The sequence below is a fragment of the Schistocerca gregaria genome, chromosome X (genome assembly GCF_023897955.1).
Source record: "Schistocerca gregaria isolate iqSchGreg1 chromosome X, iqSchGreg1.2, whole genome shotgun sequence".
NCBI lineage: Eukaryota > Metazoa > Arthropoda > Insecta > Orthoptera > Acrididae > Schistocerca > Schistocerca gregaria.
In genome coordinates, this window is record NC_064931.1 from 154,713,517 (window position 1) to 154,734,791 (window position 21,275).

Genomic DNA, 21,275 nt, shown 5'->3' on the forward strand with positions numbered 1-21,275 from the left:
ATGAATGGATAATTTTGAGAGATGAAATAGAGAAGGCAACAGAATATAAAAGAAGCAAAATGAGAAAGTCCAGGAGTAGTCCTTTGGTAACAAACAAGATACTAAATTTAATTAACAGCACGAGAATAAAAAAAATAAATCAGCAAATGATGCAACCAACAGGAAATACAAACATCTCAAGTGCATAAAAGGAAAACAGGAATAGTTAAGAAGAGAAATGCAAAGCTGGAGAAGCATGCATTAAAAGAGGGAAAATTGATGTTGCTTGTAGGAAAACTGAAGAAACCTTCAGAAGAAAGAGAAGCAGCTGTATGAATATCATGAGCTTGGATGGCAAGCCAGAACTATGCAAAGACAGGAGAGCTGAAAGGTGGAAGGACTATATAGAAGGGTTATACAAGGGAAATGAAGTTTTGAGACAATATTGTCGCTGAAGAAGCTGAGTAGCTCCGTGGTGTAGTGGTTATGATACTAAATGTTGCATGGAGGGTCGTGAGTTTAAAACGCACCTGCACTGTACAATTTTAATTTCTATATTCAGTTCGCGAACATTCTAGAAGTATCCACAAATGTCAAGAATCATTGTACTGGAATGTTCTGTAGCTGTATATACACTGTATGTGTTCTGGTCGGAGGCGATTCACTCCGCGCTCTTCTATGTGCAAGTGCTGAGTAAACCTTCATTAAGTGAAGTTGGTGTTCATCATTCATCTAACTACACCTTCTTCTACGTGGCAATCTTACAGAAAGTGAAGATAAAATAGATGAAGATGAGACATGGGATGTGATATTCTGAAACAAATTTGACAAAGAACTGGAAGATAATAGCTGAAACAACACACCAGAAGTAGACAACATTCCCTCAGAACTATTTACATCCTTAGGAGAACCAACCACGACAACACTATTCCATCTGTTATGCAACATATATGAGACAGGTAAAAATACCCTCAGACTTCAAGAAGAATGTAATGCAAGTTTCAAAGAAGGCAGGCGCTGATTGGTGACAATATTACTGAACCATCAGTTTAATAGGTAATGGCTCCAAAACATTAACACAAATTATTTATACAAAAATGCAAAGACTGGTGTAAGTTAGCCTTCAGGAGAAATGTAGAAAAATGTGACGCAATAATCCCACTAGAACTTACCTTAGAAGATAGACTGAAGGTAGTCAAACATATGTTTATAAGATTTGTGAATTTAGAGGAAACTGCTGACAATGTTGTCCTTGAAATTCTGATGTTGGAATAAAATACAGGGAATGGTACGTTATCTGCAATTTGTACAGAAAAAGAGATTGTAGTTATGATAATTGAAAGACATGAAAGCACTGCAATACTTGTAAAGACAGTGAGAAAGGTTGGTAGCCTACTGCCCATTTCAATCAACACCTGTACAATCAACTAGCAGTAACCAAACAGAAATTTGGAAAAGGAAATTAAGCTCAGGAAGAAAAGAAAAAGCTTTGAGATTGGTCAAAAAATTTTACTTTAATTCTGTCCAAGATGCTAAAATACTTGGAAGATCAGCTGAATGTAATGAGTGGTCTTCAAAACAGGTTATAAAACGAGCAACAATTAAAGTAAAACAGGGCTAATAGAGTATAGTCAAATTAAATAAGGCAATGATGAGGCAATTAGATTAGCAAAACAGATAATAAAAGTAGTAGATGAGCTTTGCTGTTTCAGCAGTAAAATAGCTGACTAGCCACAGTACAGATGACATAAAATGCAGATTGGTAACAGCAAGAGAAGCATTGTACAAAACAGATATACTTGAAGAGGGATGGAGGGAATCCAAATTGCAGAAGGGAACTATAGTAAGCAAAACTGAAGTCGATGTAGGAGCAGTAGTTACGCAGACATGAAGAGGTTTGCACAGGATATGTTGGTTTAGACAGCTGCATCATAGTAATATTAGGGCCAGAGATCACAACCACCACAATGAGTCTACCTAAATATTATAGAATTATTTTATGCAAATGCCACAAACTGTAATTTTTACATGCATTTGCGTATTGCAATACAAGGGCTGTTCAAAAAGTATCCGACTTTCTTTTATTGTCGAAACCAACAATGGCATCAGGAGGCATGTGCATGCTCTGTATGTTTGTAGGCATACATAGTGTGCATGCCTCATTTTTTTCAGGACTGTGGAAACAACCAGTCACTGGCTGGTCATTGACAAGTGAACACGTGTAAGTGATAGTTGTCGGATTTTGTGTTGTGGGCAAAATGACAGAAAATGTGGAACAACATTATTGCATCAAATTCTGTTTAAAGCTTGGTAATTCTTGAGTTGAAACAATATGCAAAATGTGACAAGTGTCTAGGTATGATTACAGATACCACACTTATAAAGGAATGGTGCAACCACATCAAAGCTGGCCACTCATCAGTGAAGAGCGAAGCATGTTCAGGTAGGCCCTCAACATATACAAATGAGGTTGTTATTACTCATGTAAAGACAATGTTGATGAAGGATAGATGACTTCTGATCAGAGAACTTGCAGATGAGGTCAAAATTGATATTAGATCCATTCATTCCATTTTAACAGAACACTTGGACCTCAGGAGGATCTCAGCAAAATTTGTACCGAAGCTGCTAACAACTGAGCAAAAGCAATTTTGTCTGGAGATGGCAGGGGATGTGCTGGATACTGTAAACAGTAATCTCAACTTTCTCAACACAGTGATCACTGGTGATGAGTTCTGGGCTTATGGGTATGACAAAGAAACAAAGTTTCAGTCAATGCAATGGAAGTACCCACCATCCCCAAGACACAAAAAAGCGAGGCACGCCTGCAGCAACATGAAAGTCATGCTGCCCACTTTTTTTTTTTTTACTCCAATTGCATGGTCCATCACAAGTATACCTCAGAAAGTACTAATGTCAATAAGGAGTACTACCAAGAGGTTATGCACGAAGCAGTGAGGGGCAAATGGCTGAACTTGCAGGCAACAGGCTGTTGGCAACTTCACCATGATAGCAAATATGCTCACCGTTCTCAATTAATACAGAGTTTTTTGACCAAATACAACATGGCTGTGGTTTTCAGCCTCCTTATTTCCCTGACCTAGCACCAAGTGACTTCTGGCATTTCTATAAACTGAATGAGACTGTCAAAGGTACCAGATTTCAGAACAGCGAAGACATTATGCAGAATTCAACAGAGCAGCTATGCACCATACTTACACAGGCTTTCCAGCAATGCATCCGGCAATGGCAGCAGTGTTCGGACAAGTGTCTAGAACCTGAAGGGGACTATGTTGAAGATGACTAGTTTCAAACAATTTTATCTGAATAAAGACTGCTTTTATAAACAATAGTCGTATACTTCTTGAATAGCTCTCATATATCAATGCTGATAGGGAAAGCTATTTGTAATTATTTATTTTTTTCTCTTTTTTTGTGTCCCTTCCATTCTCACAATGCTTTCAACCAAACACTATGGTAAGTGTATCTACTGGGAAACATCAGCTCAACAACAGCAATCATATGTCAATTAAAAGAGTGCATTGGGCATCATCCACAAAAAGTTACATAAACCAACCCCTTCACAATTGTGAATGAACTGTACTGGAATTGGAGTCTGATCACCTATCATACGTATAATATCTGAAGAAAAAAATACATTCATTGTGCCTCATTACAGTTGTCTTTAGCAAAGGAAGATGCACAATGCTGCAGCCAAAATTTCTAATCACTTACCCAGTGATATAAGACATCTGACAGACAGAGAAGTAAACTTTGAAAATAAACTGTGAAAGTTTCTCCTTGACAACTCCTATTCCATAGAACAATGTCCATTATTATAATGTGTATAAAGTGGTGGGTGGGAATTACTAAGTCAAATTCGCATGTCCTTTTTTTCTTAAAAACTTCCACTGGTAAATGATCTGCACATAGCCATATTTACAAAATAATTTGTGATATGAATATAAAATGACTCAGTCCACATCATTACAATTTCTGCTCTACAATACATATAAAAATTTAAAATGATGCAATTTGGTTAGTGGCAGCCACACTGAAAAGGATGTTGAAGATTATCAACACTTCGCGCAGGAATCTTGCAGAAAATGTTTTGTGTTATGTTAATTATCCTCCAATCAATTAAGGTCTTGATTATTTGGCCAGCTATGTGAAAATATTATAACTATACTAAAGAACAAAAAATACTATGGTATAACATGAAAAAATGTCATATGGCTCTCAGCTTTGTGCATGCTTTCCAATTTGGCACCACATTGGCAGTTTCCACGTCAATTATTCAATTAACTACTCAATGCGCCTAACAAAGCTCTGTATAACCCATTCCATACTTTCCCACAATACAAAAAATGTGATTATATGGTTTACTAATTGCCTCCAAAGTGAGAAGACCATTATGATACTAGTGAGTCATTGGAGTGCACCGAAACATTTCCCAGAAGTCACTTTAATGTGTATCATTCATATCAGTCACTAAAATTGTTTCCAACACTGTATCATGTGGTTTCCAAATAGCAATGTTTTATGTTTGTACTGAAGATTCATACAAGATTGAAATTGTGTGTTGTACCTGGACACAAACTTAGCTCTCACTTACCAAATGTGAATTTTGGATCTGTACAGAATTAAAATCTGTCACAAATATACATTTCAGTTCCTATTTCAACAGAAAAAGATACTTGAAAAGTAACCAACCCTTTTGACAATGCTTCCTCATTCACTGATACATCTTTCGCAGGTGGTATTTCTTCAAATTTAATAATGTGAGAGGGATAATGGAAGACTTGTTTTGATCCACTGTGCTAACTTGTGACATTAGAGATATCACATTACAGCAGAATTTATTTCAATCCTGCCCCCCCTCTCTCTCTCTCTCTCTCTCTCTCTCTCTCTCTCTCTCTCTCTCTCTCTTTTTCGCTACTTTACCTATAACTACATTATATTGTCTTATCAGTATTAAGCAAGGTGGTGAAGCTTGTAAGAGACATTAGGTATACCACAAAATCATGAAATACCTCAGGCAATGTGATTCCAGCTTTAGATGCTTCAAATGCTTTCCTGAATGTTTCTTCAAATGGGTTCACATTTTGCAAATCTTGAAACAAACCAACCTCTTCACAATTGCGAATGAAACGTGTCGGAGTAGGTGTCTGATCAGCTGCCAAAATAGAGATATCATACATACTACAGAATAACATGTTTTAATATTCTTAATAAACAAACATAATCATCAGTGTTAAGTTTTTTATAAAGTAATTAGTCTACTTTACTACACAACTGAATAACAGAGAGAATTTCAATCATTAAAGTAACTGCTGGATCAGTATCATCCTATATAAATGATGGTATGCAATGATTTACTCTAATTTTATGAAAATATGCAGGTGGGATCAAAGTAAGATCTTACACATATAATCAAGCATGAGGTGTTCCAAATACATTTGCAATACCTTGAAATCATCACAATTCAATAAATATTTTTCTCTTTTCTCTCAGTTTCAATTTTTTGTAGCTCTCCCCATCTCATTCTACACCACCTACAAACAGTTTACCTTTTTACACATAATTATTTTCTAGATGTTGTAAATATTTTATTCTGAGTGTATTTAAATACCTGAATGTGAGATTATTCATAGGTCATTAGCAGTTGATAACTCTTAAACACTGTGTATTACATACATGTTGTTGTTGTTGTTGTTGTTGTTGTCGTCGTCATTCTGGACTTCAATCCAAAGACTGTTTTGATGCAGCTCACCATGCTACTCTATCCTGCAAAATCCTCTTCATATCCGAATAACTACTACAACCTACATCCTTCTGTACCTCGTTACTGTATTATCTCTTGGTTTACCTTTGCAACTTTAACGTCCACAGGTCCCTCCAGTATTAAACTGGTGATTCCTTGATGTCTCAGTATGTGTCCTATCAACCAATCCCTTCTTTTAGTCAAGTTATTCCACAAATTTCTTCTCTCTCCAATCCTACTTAGTAATGCCTCATTAATTATGTCATCTACACACCTAATCTTCAGCAGTCTCCTGTAGCACCACATTTCAAAAGCTTCTGGTCTCTTCTTGTATGAACTGTTTATTGGCCACATTTCACACCCACAGTCACACTCAGAAAAACACTAAAACATATAAAACAATAAAATACACATTCAATGTTAAATTTCGGCCATTCCATATAAATTCAACAAGGTCTCCTTCCTCCACCATGATGAGTTTCATTCAAATTTTTAAGTGAACATTTGCACATGCCCTAATAAAGAATGGCAAAGTTTAACATTCATCGAAGCAATATCGGCAGAGATGTAGTCACTTCAATTCCATGCACGACTCTGTGCAGAGTGAGCGTGAATATCTGGCGACTATTAGCTGTTATATGCCAGTCAGTACATTGTTGAAAGAAATGAAATTTGGCCATCTTGTATAACTTCATGAATTATCTTAAGAATAATAATGAAAATAATTTTACTAGCTATATTCAGCCAGAAATATTTAGGCAAAATCGCCCAAAAAATTTCACAGTTTGTCTTCTTATGTCTTAGGGGATCAAGGCATGATCAACGCAAAACTTAGGTTGCAGTAACCTAATGGGACAGGGACCGCAAATATGAAGTTTCATTTACGTAATCACTTTCCAAAAGTGAATAAATTAAGTGTGAAGTTGAAGATTTTGTAAAAAGATCAAAAATGCATTATTTTTGGCCTGAATTTGTAAAACACTGTTGTCTAGAAAACTTTTGAAACTGGAATAATTAGGAAGACCATGGTTTTAAACACAGAAAAGTGTATTTGATTATCCAAAGTGGACTAAAAAGGCTAGATAATTTCAATCAAAGTTGGACACGGAAATTGTGACACAAAAGAAAAGTAAAATGTGGATTCTCATCTCTCTTTGTCCCCCCCCCCCCCCCCCAACAGCAAAATGGGTTTAATTTCCAACAAGGGCCAACAATGCTACATAAATTGAGGCAAAGTAGTGGGAACAATTGCCTTCTTATATCAGTCAATTAAAAGCACAATAAACATGAAACTTTGGACACAACAACTTAGCAACATACAGTTCTCCAATATAAAATATCATTTATATCATTCACATACTCCTTTTTAAATTTCTACAAATCAGTTCAAACTTGATATTTGTAAAAATTACAAAAACAGATCACATTCAGTCTACTTTTAGAAAATCTGTTTTCGATAACTAGTTTCAAACTAATCGCTGATGGAAAGAACATGTTTTCAAGCAGCCAAAAAATTCACCTTTCATTTTAGAATATGCACTAACAAGATCTCAAAATGATGGCCAAATCTGAGGGAATGTCCATGGCAACAAGCTACATTGCAGCAATCTGTTGTCCATGTTTTGTTGCATGTGGTTTTTATTTTTAAACTGACAAGTAATAACTTGGTCCATAGTGACATTACCACCATCAGTTCAAGAACACAAACCGGCAACTCCATTGCCATAAGGGATCACACCCAGCAGCTGTGCAATACATGGGTTTCTTCATCCACATTCCCAAGGCTGTAATTTGGTTTCTTATTTTAGGTTCCAAAGCCTTGTTGTGGTACCTGTCTGCTTACAAAGCCTTATCTCTGATTCTCAAATCTGTAGTAGTACCTCAAATACGTGCTAGAGAAAAAATAATATCAGTTTCAATTTTAATCTTCTCAACATTGCAGTTTACATTTTTCGGGATTTTTGAGCTACTTTTTGCATTTCGCTTCCTGCAAATTCGTAATTGGCCAGATGATGATACTGAAGAAACAGAAAACATGGAAATGAGGTGTTGTTCTGGACCCAACAAGCATCCTGTATTTTGAGCCAATAAAACAAATTATGTGGGCCTTGAGGATGCATAGATTTTACCAGTGCATCATTTGACATAGAGTCACGTGGTACAAATTGATGATAATCTCTCGTATCGGCAACCATGCTGCTTTCTCACTGTCTCTCTTCTTGAAACTTTTTGCTTTCTTCGATTACGTGTTTTGGAGTAAATACAGGGAGGAGAAAGTTGTGTCAAAAAATTTTAATCCTGGATAGCTGATGCCAGTAGGAACCAAACTTACTAATGTGTATGTCAACAGCGCACCATTTTTAAACTATGGAAACTTGGCATCATGTGCTCCGGTGGTGGTGGTTAGTGTTGTCCCGTCGACAACGAGGTCATTAGAGGTGGAGCGCAAGCTCGGGTTAGGGAAAGATTGGGTAGGAAACCGGCCGTGCCCTTTCAAAGGAACCATCCCGGCATTTGCCTGAAACAATTTAGGGAAATCATGGAAAACCTAAATCAGGATGGCTGGAGACGCGATTGAACTGTCGTCGTCCCGAATGCGAGTCCAGTGTGCTAACCACTGCGCCACCTCGCTCATGCGCTCCGATTGGCAGTGTCCAGTGCATCTGGCAACAGGGCAATCCCACAGCCAATCGGAGCACATGATGCCAAGTTCCGTAGTTTAAAAAACTATGCATTGTTGACCTACACAACATTAGTAACTTTGGTTCCTATTGGTATCAGCTATCCAGAGTTGAAATTTCATGACACAATTTTTCTCCACCCAGTATATGTACTTGATGCTGCATAAATTTTGGACACAAAAGTTGAACAGATTTGTTGGCATCAATATATGATTTGTTGATGGCCTTTGTAGGCTTGCATAATTAGCTAATCACCTGACTATGCCACAAAACCCATCACACCGAGGTTTTCTGTGGCTAGTGCAAAAAAAGTTCCATGCCAATGTTAAAATCGTTTTTGTGGCTACATAGATTGACAAAATTCTTATAATTTCTACATTGTGCAGCTGAAATAGTGCATTTTGGTGATTTTTTTCGAGTCAACAATTTTAAAATAAACACATGTACATATACTATATCATGTTACAAGAGATATGAAATAATGCAACAACTAACAGTTTGCTACATGCCCTCACTGCCATAATAAGCTACAAAAGCATGTAATATAGCTTGCAAATTTTCGTAATGAAATTATTGAGCAGCATCTTAACAACAAACAAATAATTTTCAGCAAAGTCTGCCAGAACAGTCAATTCAGTTTCTCTGAAACCACTCTCCATCAAATTCTACTACTGACTCTGGTGTTTTGATATATAATGGCGACTAGTCAGCTTCCAAATTTTGCTGGTAAGTTTTTCAATAAAGTTCTCAACTGTTAATACACTAGTTTCCAATGACTCTCAGTCAGTGTGGAACCATTGTTTGAATTCTACTGATTCTTCCGAACACCTCTCATTAAATACTTTTTTCCAAGTGTGCACTCAGAGCTTCTTCACCAGGACAATTCTGACATATTTGTAACATACAGTCCTTCGAATTCAAACTACATTCAGTCTTTACTATTAGTTGTTTGTAGTCCACTTTGATATTAGCAACTGGGAGCATGAGCTTCACATTCTGGTGTATGGTGTGGTCACAAATGGAATATGTACCAGAACCACCGATGGTGAAGCAACACTTCGGTCTGAGGTCACAAAATTTTAAGGTTAGTTTCAGCTGTGTATTCATTATGGTACGGTAAAAATAACTCTTTCAGATTACACAACAGGAATAGCTTTTGTATCTGTGTTTTGGAACCATTTAGCCAAACTGACACTGTCTTTTTTACCTGGACAAATTCTACTGAATTCACCATCTTCATAAAAGTTTCCCTCTCTTTCAGTGACTGATTTTGCCACTATCTTGTCAACTTTTGCATGTGGTGTAGCATAAATGCCTTTCTCCATTTTTAATTTTCAGGCCGACTTAACAGCGTGCTCTGAAATCCAAACTTTACTACCTTCTTCTATACTGACTAACTTTACAGGATCACAGTCAGTAGTTGTAGTTTTCTTGGCCTGTCAGATATATCAATTTCCTTTCTTAGTTCCTGAATGAGATCAACATAATCTTTACATAAGTTGCAACCTTTTTTATTTATTTAGTTTTCTGGGTTGGCTTGGTTGCCCTTCCCTTGAAGAAATTCCTGCGACAGATGTGATTTTGTATGCAATCGGACATTGAACCCATTCAGTTTTCCTTTTTACATAGCTAGGTTCATCTCTAGTGGTTTCACCACAGAAGTGCCTAGAGAAGTCAAACATTGATTGAGAGTTTCCAAAGTTCCATTTGTAGCTCATACAGGATGGCAAATATGAATCTTGAACTGTAGTTTGAATGTACTCCAGTTTGTATCTAGTGCAAATTTTCTGGCCTGACTTTACATACCTTTTCTCACTTTTCTGAAACCACTGTACATGGTAAGATCTACTTTCAACAATTAACTTTTAGCAGTGTGATTTTTCTTCCCAAATGGATTACAACATGATTTTTTTGCTATTTCATACATGTCACGGTACTTTACTTTGTGATGCACACCAACTTGGTCATTATCCATGAGCAGGACCTCTGATCACAGAGAAACAAGGAATTTCTGCCAACCTGACCTATTGCCCATGAACTCAAGCCTGATTTTCTTTGAACAAACTCTGCCATTGTGGCATTTTTGATGATAATTTTTTTCAATCACACATTCACGGACTTGATTATCACTCATCAACATGCTGGCACCCATTTGAAACGTAATTAATGTTATTGGAAAGTAAGTTTTAGTGAGTTTTACAGTACCTTGTAAGGAGCACTATAATTGACAAGACAGGATCTAAGTAACCATCACATCACTATATGGTGTGCCAGGAGCTCCACTCAAAGAACAACACTGCATCTACAATTTTTTGCATTAAACAAACAGTGAAAAACAGTGCACTTTACACTGAATCTTGTAAGTCCACAGGCAAATGGTCAGAATTTTCACAGTGAGCAGGGACCATTTTGGGTCAGTGGGCAGTCTTGTGCCAGGGAAAGGGAGCACATATCTGCAAGCTGGTCACTTCAGTTGGAGGAGGCATAAAAAAAAGGCTAAGTAGGCATACGGCAACTGGCAGTGGTGGCCACAGGACTTTGGTTTCATAGTTGAGACTACATTTATTGCTGGAAGATTACTGCTTCTTTACTTCAGCTGTTTCTGTGGTAGGTGGCATGAGACATACATCATGGCATAAACTGTAAACAGTGTTACCATGATCTAGCACAATGTAGTGAGATATTACTTGTCAATATACAAATAAAATAACAAGGAAAAAAAACTTGGTCAACTGGTTGTTGAAATGTAGCCCATTACCATGGTAACTCCCCTCAAATTTGGCTGTAATTTTCATGTATTATTAGCACATACTGAAAAATCAAAGTGATTCTCAAGGCCCACCTCATTCATTTTACTGGCCAAAAATACAGAACATTTATTGGGTACCAGAACATCTCATCTCCACACTTTCTGTTCCTTCAATATCTTTATTTGGCCAGCTATCAATTTCCCAAAAATGAACTGTAGAAAGTAGCTCAAAAATTCTGAAAAACGTAAACTGCAATGTTGAGAAGTTCAAAATCGAAACTGATATTACTCTTCATCTGCTGCCTATTTAAGATACTACTACAGATCTGAGAATTGAAGATAAGATACTTAGCAGATAGCTTGGTACACAGACAGGTACCACAACAAGGCTTTGGAACCTAAATTAAGAAACCAAATTACAGGCTTGGGAACGTGGATGAAGAAACAAACCCACCTATGGCTGGTATTGTACAGCTATCAGGCGTGACCCCTTATGGTGATGGAGTTGTCGGTTCGTGTTCCTGAACTGGTGGTGATAATGTCATTATGGACCAATGCAGTACAGTAACTTATTACTTGTCAACTTAAAAATAAAAACCACAAGCAACAAAATATGAACAACTGATTGCTGCAACACAGCCTGTTGCCATGGTACATTAACTAAAATTTGGCTGTCATTTTGCGGTATTATTAGCGCATATTGGAAAATCGATTATGATTTTCTGGATGCTTCAAAACCTGCTCTTTCCAACAGTGAGTTATCTGAAATTGATTATGAAAAACAGATTTTTTTTAAAAAAAAGTAGACTAAATGTGATCTATTTATGTAATTTTTACGAAAATCGAGTATGAATGAGTTTTTGTAGAAATTTAGAGAGCAATATGAGAATGGAAAATCTTATGTTGCCTTGTTGTGTAGAGCAATATGTGAATGGAAAATCTTATGTTGCCTTGTTGTATCCAAAGTTTCATGTTTATCATGCCCTTAATGAAAAAGATATAAAAGGCCAAAATTAAAATTTTATTCGCAGTGTGATTTTTCCCACTACTTTGTCTCAGTTTATATAGCATAGTTAGTTCATGGAAATTAAATCCGCTGTTCTGGGGAGAGGGGTGGGGGCTTGTCTGGAACGAGATTGGTTTTGAATCTTTAAAAAAAACAGTATTTGTAAAGAAGTGTGAAACATTTCCTATTTTCACCTCTTCACGGAACTTATCATCTTATTGACAAATTTGTAGACTATGGCAAAATAGTAAGTGTATGAAATGTTGTATTCCACAGCCTTGTGCTCCCAAGTTATTGTGTATTAAGTTTCATGTTCAGCATGAATTTACTCTAAGAGATATAAGAAGCCAAAATTGACTTTCATGCCACAATTTTTGCACCCAACTTTGATTCAAATTATCTAACATAGATAGCCCACATTTGACAATTTTGTGGTTAAAACCACGATCTCTCTAAAGAGTCCAGTTTGGAAAGTTTTATAGAAAACTGTGTTTTTTGCAAAATCACGTCAAAATTAACGATTTTCTTATCTTTTTCATAATGGTTAACTTTGCATTTAATTTACTTAGTATTGGAAAGTGATACATAAATGAATCCTTACATTTGAGAACCTTGTGTTGCTAGGTTACTACACACCAAGTTTCACATTCATCATACCTTTAGGCCCTGAGACATAAGAAGCCAAACTTTGAAATTTTTTGGGCGCAGATTCTTTCATGTTACTTTGCCTAAAATTTTCTTGCTGCATATGCTTAGTAATTTTTTTTTCGTTATTATTCTTAAGAGACAGCATAAAAGCTGTATAAGGTGGTCACGTTTAATTTCTTTCCAGAAAATACTGCCTGAGATATAACAACTCAAAGTTGTTAAAAATTTACATTCGCTCTGCACACAGTCAAGCTTGCAGTCATACAAGTCACTATATTTGATCCAGTATTGCTTTGATGAATGTTATACTTCACCAATATTCATTGAGGACATGTTCCACTGTTCACTTAAAATTTCACCAAACTCCATGATGACTGAGCACGAAAATGTTTCGACATTAGGAGATTCAACACTGCATGACCCATTCCTCTTTTTCAGAAATGCTTTCCTTGCCATTGAAAGAGTGCATTTTACAACCACTCTACTTCAGTTATTTCAGTTATTTTACTGCCAAATAGCAAAACTCATCTACTGATTTTAATGTATCATTTCCTAATTTACACTCGTGTTCAGAAAAAACAGAACACCTTGAATGACTAAAGATAGAACATACATATTCACAGGATATGCACATTCGTATGTTCTGCAGAAATGATTAGCATTTGAATCATATCAGCCTGTGGATTCGAGGTCAACATCAATATTGCAGCACAACACCACCTACCAGTAAAATGTGCCTGTGACTCTTGATGTCGCTATAAACCGATGGTAATGGATCAGTGTAACTTGAGCAGACGTGAGGATACCTCCAAGACACATGCACGAACCGTACCACCAAATCAGTGAGTTTGAAAGAGGATGCATTATTGGCAAGAGAGATGCGATGCTTCCACCGAGAAATTGCTGCTCATGTGGGTGTGTGCATAATGGTTCACGAAAGGCTGTAGAACACAAAAAGATAGGTCAAGTCACACCACCCAGACCACACACTGAGAAGATCGACACCTCATCCGAATGGCACTACAGGACAGATGTGCATCCTCATCTGCTCCTCCAGAACACTGTAACACATCGTACACTATCAGGGGTTTATTATAGCATGGGTTGCATGCGCATCATCCACTTCTCTGTCTACCTTTGACGAATGTGCAGAAAAATGCAAGACGGAAATGATATCATTGGGGACAGGAATGGCATCAGGTAGTGTTTATGGACTAATTCAGGTTCTGTTTGTTTGAAAATAATGGCCTCATTTTGGTTTGCTGGAGACAGCAAAAACTCAAGGCTTTATGGTGTGAGGTGCTACTGGATAAAACTACAAATCACAGCTGGTGTGTGTCCAGCACTGTGACCAGTGTGACCTATGTGAACAACGTCCTGTGACCCGTAGCCACATCCTTTCTGCACAACACCCAAGATGCCATTTTTCAGCAAAACAATGCACAATCACATGTAGCTTCATGAACACATGCCTTCTTGGTGTCACAGGATCTTAGCCTTTTTCCCTGGCCCACCATTTCACCAGACTTGTTGCCAAACAAAAATGTGTGCAATATGGTGAAACGACAAGTGCAGCGCTGTGATCCATTGCTAACCACCATAGATGGATCTGGAGCCACCAGGTGAATGTAGCGTGGATGGGTATACCATACGACGCCATCACGCCTTATACACGTCAATGCTATCACGCATGGAGCAAGTTATCTGGGCCCATGGTGGACCCTGTGCCTACCTGGCAACAGGACACATGCTGAACAGAGTTGACTGAAATGCTAATCATTTCTGCAGAATATGATCATCATATCTCCAGTTGTTCAAGGTATTCTGTTTTTTTCTGAACACAAGTGTAATTTCCCTAGCATCACCTGATTTAATTCGACTACACTCCATTACCATTGTTTTGCTTTTGTTAATATTCTTCATCTTAGGTTCTTTTTTAAACACACTGTCCCTTCTTTTCACCTGCTCTTCCAATTCCTTTGCTGTCTCTGACAGAATTACAATGTCAACAGCAAACCTCAAAGTTTTTATTTTCATTCCATGAACTTTAATTCAATTTCCAAATCTATCCCTGTTTTCTTTACTGCTTGCTCAATGCACAGATTGAACAACATTCATTTTCAAACAACGCGTCCCACTCATGCCCTTCTACTTGTATTACTGCACACTGGTTTCTGTACAAGTTTTAAATAATCTATTTCTCCTTGTATTTTACCCCTGCCACCTTCAAAATTTCAAAGTGTATATATTACAGTCAACACTGTCAGAAGCTTTCTCTAAGTCTATAAATGTAGGTTTGTCTTTCATTAACCTGTCTTCTAAGAGAAATTGTATGGTCAGCATTATTTCGCATGTTTCAACATTTCTCTGGAATCCAAACTGATCTTTACGGAACTCAGCTTTGCTGTGTCAAAGGTTTGCACCTACACAGCCAGCAACCAACACAGGTATCGTTGCACTCAGCCTGGCAGCTAGACAGCAACCCAAGGGGCGGCGCAGACCTTTTCTCCTCTGCAGAACACATGACTGAAAGTAGTACCTGCAGTATCCTGGCACCCACGCAGTATTTAGGCCAGCACTGGGCTATGCTCGAGAAGTTCACTCCGATTGAGCTTCCTGAGTCAGGTGCCAATTGTAAAAGCATTCTCACGATAAGGAGCTCACTCTGTAGCTCTGGAGCTACAATGACAACGTCATCCACGTTGACCTTCACCTCCAAGAGCTGCCAGCTATGGTTGTACAGCTCTACATCATTCGTGGACTCTACACCAAAGAGACATGGCCTCCAATGCGTGACCAGCAATCGGACTTTGTAGCATTTGTTATTTGTTTTTAATCTGTCGAACATGAGGCTTAAACTTTTGTGCATCTCTTCAGGATTTTGACTGCAGAACACTTATAATGCATGGACAGTTTACTGCGACATTTCGCATCTTCAGTCTTCAGATATTATTCTTTCAATATTCAAGAAGTGAATTGTTTGCAATTGTGTATTCAAAACTAACTCCCATTGCAGACAGCTGTTTATATGTGTTACAATAAACTTCATATTCATTTTATACCTGGGTATTTTTCCATGTGCCACCTTTGGTGGTCACTTTAGGCTTCTACCAGGTTCTCCGTTTCTCTGTAAATAATTCATGTTAGTATTCTGAAAGCATGACTTATTAAACTGTTAGTTCAGTAATATTTACACCTGTCAGTACCTGCTTTATTTGGAATTGGAATTATTACATTCTTCTTGAAGTTGCGGGTAATTACGCTGTATCATATATCTTGCACACAGGTTGGAATAATGTTGTCATTGATGGCTCTCCCAAGGCCATTAACAGTTCAGAGGTAATGTTGTTTAGTCCAGGGGCCTTGTTTCGGCTTCAGTCTTTCAGTGGGAACATTCACCTATGTATTACATGTTGAGTACTTTGACACCATGTAACTGCTACAGTGTAGGAATAACTGAATACAATACAAATATTTGTTCAGTTTTCTTTATTTCAAAAAACTACAAATTCCTAAACTGTATGTACTAGATATAGTTAACAGAACAGTTTTCTGTATTCTTTTTACATGGTTTTGCAACAATTTACCCCTTCCTTTTCAGTCTAACTATGTTATATAACAATTATTTTTCAGTCTCCTCCCTCACCATTCTATGAACTGTTAGAATAGTACAGGAGAGCATCCAATCTCAAAGCACTGCAAAGGCATCAATAATTACAGAGTCTGAATTCTGCCTGCCTGAACAGAACCTTGCTGCACATTAGCCAAGAACAAAGAATTCATTTCACCAATAACCACCCCCCCTCCCCCACGCTCTCTCTCTCTCTCTCTCTCTCTCTCTCTCTCTCTCTCTCTCTCTCTCTCTCTCTCTCTCTCTCCCCCCCCCCCCCTTTTATTATATATGTTAAACAATGAATTGTCTTGATGTAGTACTATAGATATGGCAAAATCAACAATTTTCAAGTTCTATAGGAAACTATGATTATGAATTACCACTTTGCCTACGATTCTCAGTTTCTTTACAGAAAGATCAATCTCAATTTTAAACAATCCAACAACCCTTGAAGGGAAAAAAAGGTGTTAGTTCAACCAATGTTAGTAGACAGTTTGTTTCATTTTGTTTTTTAGGGTGCAAAAACAACTAGGGCCACACACGCCAATATCAAAACTGTAGAACACGAAGACAAAGAGAGGAATTAAAAATTACTACATGTCAATCCCAATTGAAGGAAGAGAAGGCAATTAAAAGCAGGGACAGGGAGAAAGGTCTATAAAATACATCACGGAGATCCAGAACTAAGAATTAAATGGCCATCGCCATATTGCTACGGCAGATAAAAAGTAAAACGTGGTCAAAGCCTACACGTCGTTTGCTAAAATGACTGATAACTCAGATGGTAAGCATAAATGGGAACATAAGAGCTTAAAAAAATGGTATTCTGTCATGAAATGATGCACAGTCAAAAGTTGGGCGCAGTGTGCACAAAGTGGTTGGGGAGCAGCACTTAACAAATGGTGATGGCTAAAAAGGCAAAGCCCAATATGTAACCTAGTTATGCAGCGAGAGGGCCGATAGGAGGTTGTCCGAGCCACTGGGAGAGGCTTAATGACCCGGAGCTAGTTCCCATGAAGGGAAGACCAGTGGTGATGCCAAAGTAAAACCAGTTGCTGACAGACAGCAACACAGAAATCATCGGAGGGAATGTAAGAACTAGTGGGCTGAGGTATGAGGCCTGTAGCCTTGGCAGCAGCTTCTGCAGCCTCGTTTCCTGTCAGACCGACGTGACCAGGAACCCACACTGCTTATGATGAACACAGTTTGTCATCATAGGACGATGGTTAAAAATGCGGAGAGCACGTCTCCGCACACGAATTGTGTCGCGGCATGACTCAGGCCAACAAGGAACCAGGACACACCATGGTAAAGAGGAAGTGCGAGAAACTGAAGAATCTGCAGCAGTAAGAGTAACGTTTGTAAGATATTCAACCTGGCCATCACAACTGGGGAAATGTTCATTGAAAGTAGTCAGGTAGGAGTAAAGCCTCCATTCAGCCTTAGTAAACTGCCATTTGGGTGTGCACACAGGTGGCGTAGGAGTCAGCAAATGGACAGAACATGGGAAATGGTCGCTCTAGTATGTGTCACAGAGAACTGATAACTTGAGACAATGGGCAAGCTGGGCAGTGCAGATGATTAGTTCCAAATGGGAATAGTTTGCATGGAGTCTAAAAGGAATGTGGGTGCTAAGGCAGAAGAGGTTAAGCTGATTAAGAAGGACAGCCACGATGACACCTCTCTGGCAGGTTCTGTGAGAACACCAAAGAGGACAGTACGCATTAAGGTCACTGAGCAGAAAAAAGGGGTGAGGTTGTTGCCCACTAATCAGGAGGAAATCTGCCCTGGTGACATCGAATGATGGAGGGATGTACACAGTACGAAGGGAAAGGGTCAAGTGAGGAAGTAAAATGTACACTGTGGCAGCTTCAAACTGGATCATCAGAGAGCTGTGTTGACTACGAATGTCATCCCATATGAGCATCATAGCTCCCCCATGAGATGGAATGCCAACCTCAGGGGGAAGGTCATAACGGACCAGGGAGAAATGCAAGAGCTAAAAGCGGTCATGAGGATGCAATTTCGTTTCTGGAAGGCAGAGAACAAGTGGAAGCAGCAATTCTAAGAGCAGCCACAAATCCTCTTTGTTGAATCGAAGGCCGCAATCATTCCATTGGAGGAGAGTCATGGGGAGGGAAAAATGAAGGGTTGTCGTCTCAGTGGCTGATGAGTGCTAGCCTTCGAAGACTCGCAGTTACAGGGCACCGAGGCAGAAATATCATGCTCCATGAGGTCTACAGGAATGTCAGCATTCTTCTGCTGTTGGCCTGTGGAGTCCAGTGCAGAAAAAAAGGTTGGTGGTGCACACTGGCGACACGAACGTTGGCCGGGTGAGGGTATCACGTGATGACACCATCGAAGAGGATCTTCAGATCTGCGATGGAGAAGACCGTTTGCCTTTGTTTGACTTCTTTGCGCCTTTCTGGTGAGCAGAGGAAGACTCAGATGTTGGTTGGCTGGAGGGATGTAGGAAGTCTTCATGCGAGTATTCCTCTGTCCTTTCTGGTCTGCTGTTTGTGCAGCTGGTGACTTTATCCTGTGTGGCAGAAGTTTGGTGGTGTTTTGTACAGCTGGAGGAGGAGATGGGGATGTTACCATGATGCTGGGCAATTTCACAATCATGCTGCTAAATTTGAGGTCCCATGTCTGCGTTGGCATGTCCATTATGGAGCGAGACATAGCAAGGACACCACGGTAGGTGTCAGATGGTAGAACGCAGGGTTTCCGACTAGCCAACAATTTGTGAAAGACTGGGTAAGGCACTTTTTCCTTCACCCAGATCTCCTGAACAGCCTGCTGATCAAGATACACTGGATAATCGTGGGAGAAGGTGACATGGTCGTCTTTGCAAATGCAGCAGAGAGAAGGAGGCAGACAATTGCCCTTGTGAGCATCCCTGCCACATGTTACACACTTTTGGCTGGGTGTCGACAGGACTCTCAAGTGTGGTTGTAACAATGACACTGATAGCAGCACTTCGGGTTCAGGATATACGGTCTGACTGTGATAACTTCGTGAGCTGCTTTGACCTTTGAAAAAGTGTGTGTGTGGACACTAAGGAGGCTTTTTTTTTTTTAAATCGTCCAATGGACAGCAATGACACCTTGATCAGAGAGGTACATTTGGATTTCTGCCTTGGTCACACCACAGAGCATCCTTGTGTAAATAACACCACAGGAAGAATTCAGCATTTAATGGGTCTCAACACAAACAGCACAGCCATGGAGGAAGGCAGCTGCAAGCAGTTTTTGTGTCTGAGAATTAGAAGTAATCTCCAAAAGCAAAAGTCCACTGCATAAACGAGAGCAGGATTTCACAGGGTCAGCAATTGCTTCAACACCTTTCAGAATAATTAACAGATTTACCATAGTGAAGGACTGACTGTCTTCAGTACATGAAACGACAAGGAACCTTGGTGCAGCTAGGAGGGTCTTTGAATTGTTAGCCCCATTCCATTTCTGTTTCATAGTTGTCGACTGTGACGATGATTTGCTCATTGTGAGAAAATCCCCCATAATTCCCAGCATCTACGATGGCGAGCTCCTTCCAACTGGGGCCCCTTCAGAAGGGGGTATGCTCACCTTAGAGTGTTTGCACCTCTCAAACTCCTGACACAGGGACCAATCGACACTTTGGGAAGGTAGCAGCTCAGGCAATCATCCCTCCCTTGGCCTGGCTTGTACCGGGGGTACATGCAAACCCTACCTGTCAACCCAGGGCTGGAAATTACGCATTACCCAGTCACTTGTTACAAGTCAGATGCGTGGGCCGGTCTTCAGGAGTGCACAGGGAGGAAGAAGAACAGAGGAACCTCAAACACCAAAGTGGAAGAAGGATAGAAGAAGAGGACCACAAAAAGAAAGAAGGAATGAAAGAGAATGGAGTGACTGTTCTGATATTGGTGACTGAATATGCAGAACACATTTCCAACAACATCCCAGACATTTTCCCCAAGGAGGGGAAAAAGAATAGCGAGAGGATAGGCATACAGCATGGAAGGGGAAAGATACTGCAAAGGCCGACATCCCATAGTAGCCAAGCAGGAACCCACCAAAGAATGGCACACCCTCTTGGAGGTGTTAATACACTTTAGAATATACACAACAGTAATACGCCTTCCACTGAAGATACACTGGGATAGTGAGAAAGTCAGAACTGAAAGAGGATCCAGACAAGGAGATTTCAAATCACTAGAACTATTCTCGGCAGTCTCAGAGGAAGTTTTGAGATCCTACAGTGTGATTGACCACAAAAGTGCATACGGGAACCTACAAAATGAGGATAAATATACATGGGTGAAAATGAAGCTCCAACATACTAATTACTGTTGTTCCAATGTGCTAATTTAATTCAGAATCAGTAATGTGGTCATTGTAGTAACAGAATCCATAAGTGCTTTTTTTTTCTTTCTTTGAGAAAACATTGGATTAACAATATTATGAAAAGGATAGATTTCTACTCACCGTAAAGATGACACGCTGATCTGCAGATAGGCACAATGAAAAGACAGTTACACACTGACCTTTTGCCCAAAGCCTTCTTCAAAAAAGAAAACACACACACACATACACACACACATACACACACACACACACACACACACACACACACATATTCACACAAGCAAGCACACGTGACAGACACCTGATAGGTGCTTGATCATTTGGTTGTGGATGCGGTCTGGCCCTGAGGCTGTATCAGATTCCCAATTCACTGAATGTAGAAACATATGGCTTCAGGTGGTGTTTAGTATAACAGAATTGCTTCATTCCAATCACTGTTTTAGAACACGAAAAGGTGGGTTGATGATTCTTGGAAGCTGAGGATCGAGC

The 21,275-nt window shown here is 39.1% G+C and overlaps 1 protein-coding gene across 2 annotated transcripts in view; it reads right to left on the reverse strand.

Annotated features, from left to right (window-relative positions):
- The window catches only part of LOC126299419 (cyclic AMP-responsive element-binding protein 5), a 150,540-nt gene that overhangs the window by 115,556 nt on the left and 13,709 nt on the right, over window positions 1-21,275 (reverse strand). For both annotated transcript variants that reach the window (XM_049991316.1, XM_049991317.1), the window contains exon 3: window positions 5,013-5,155. In XM_049991316.1, the coding sequence (XP_049847273.1) occupies window positions 5,013-5,155 (143 nt within the window). The remainder of the gene's footprint in view (window positions 1-5,012; window positions 5,156-21,275) is intronic.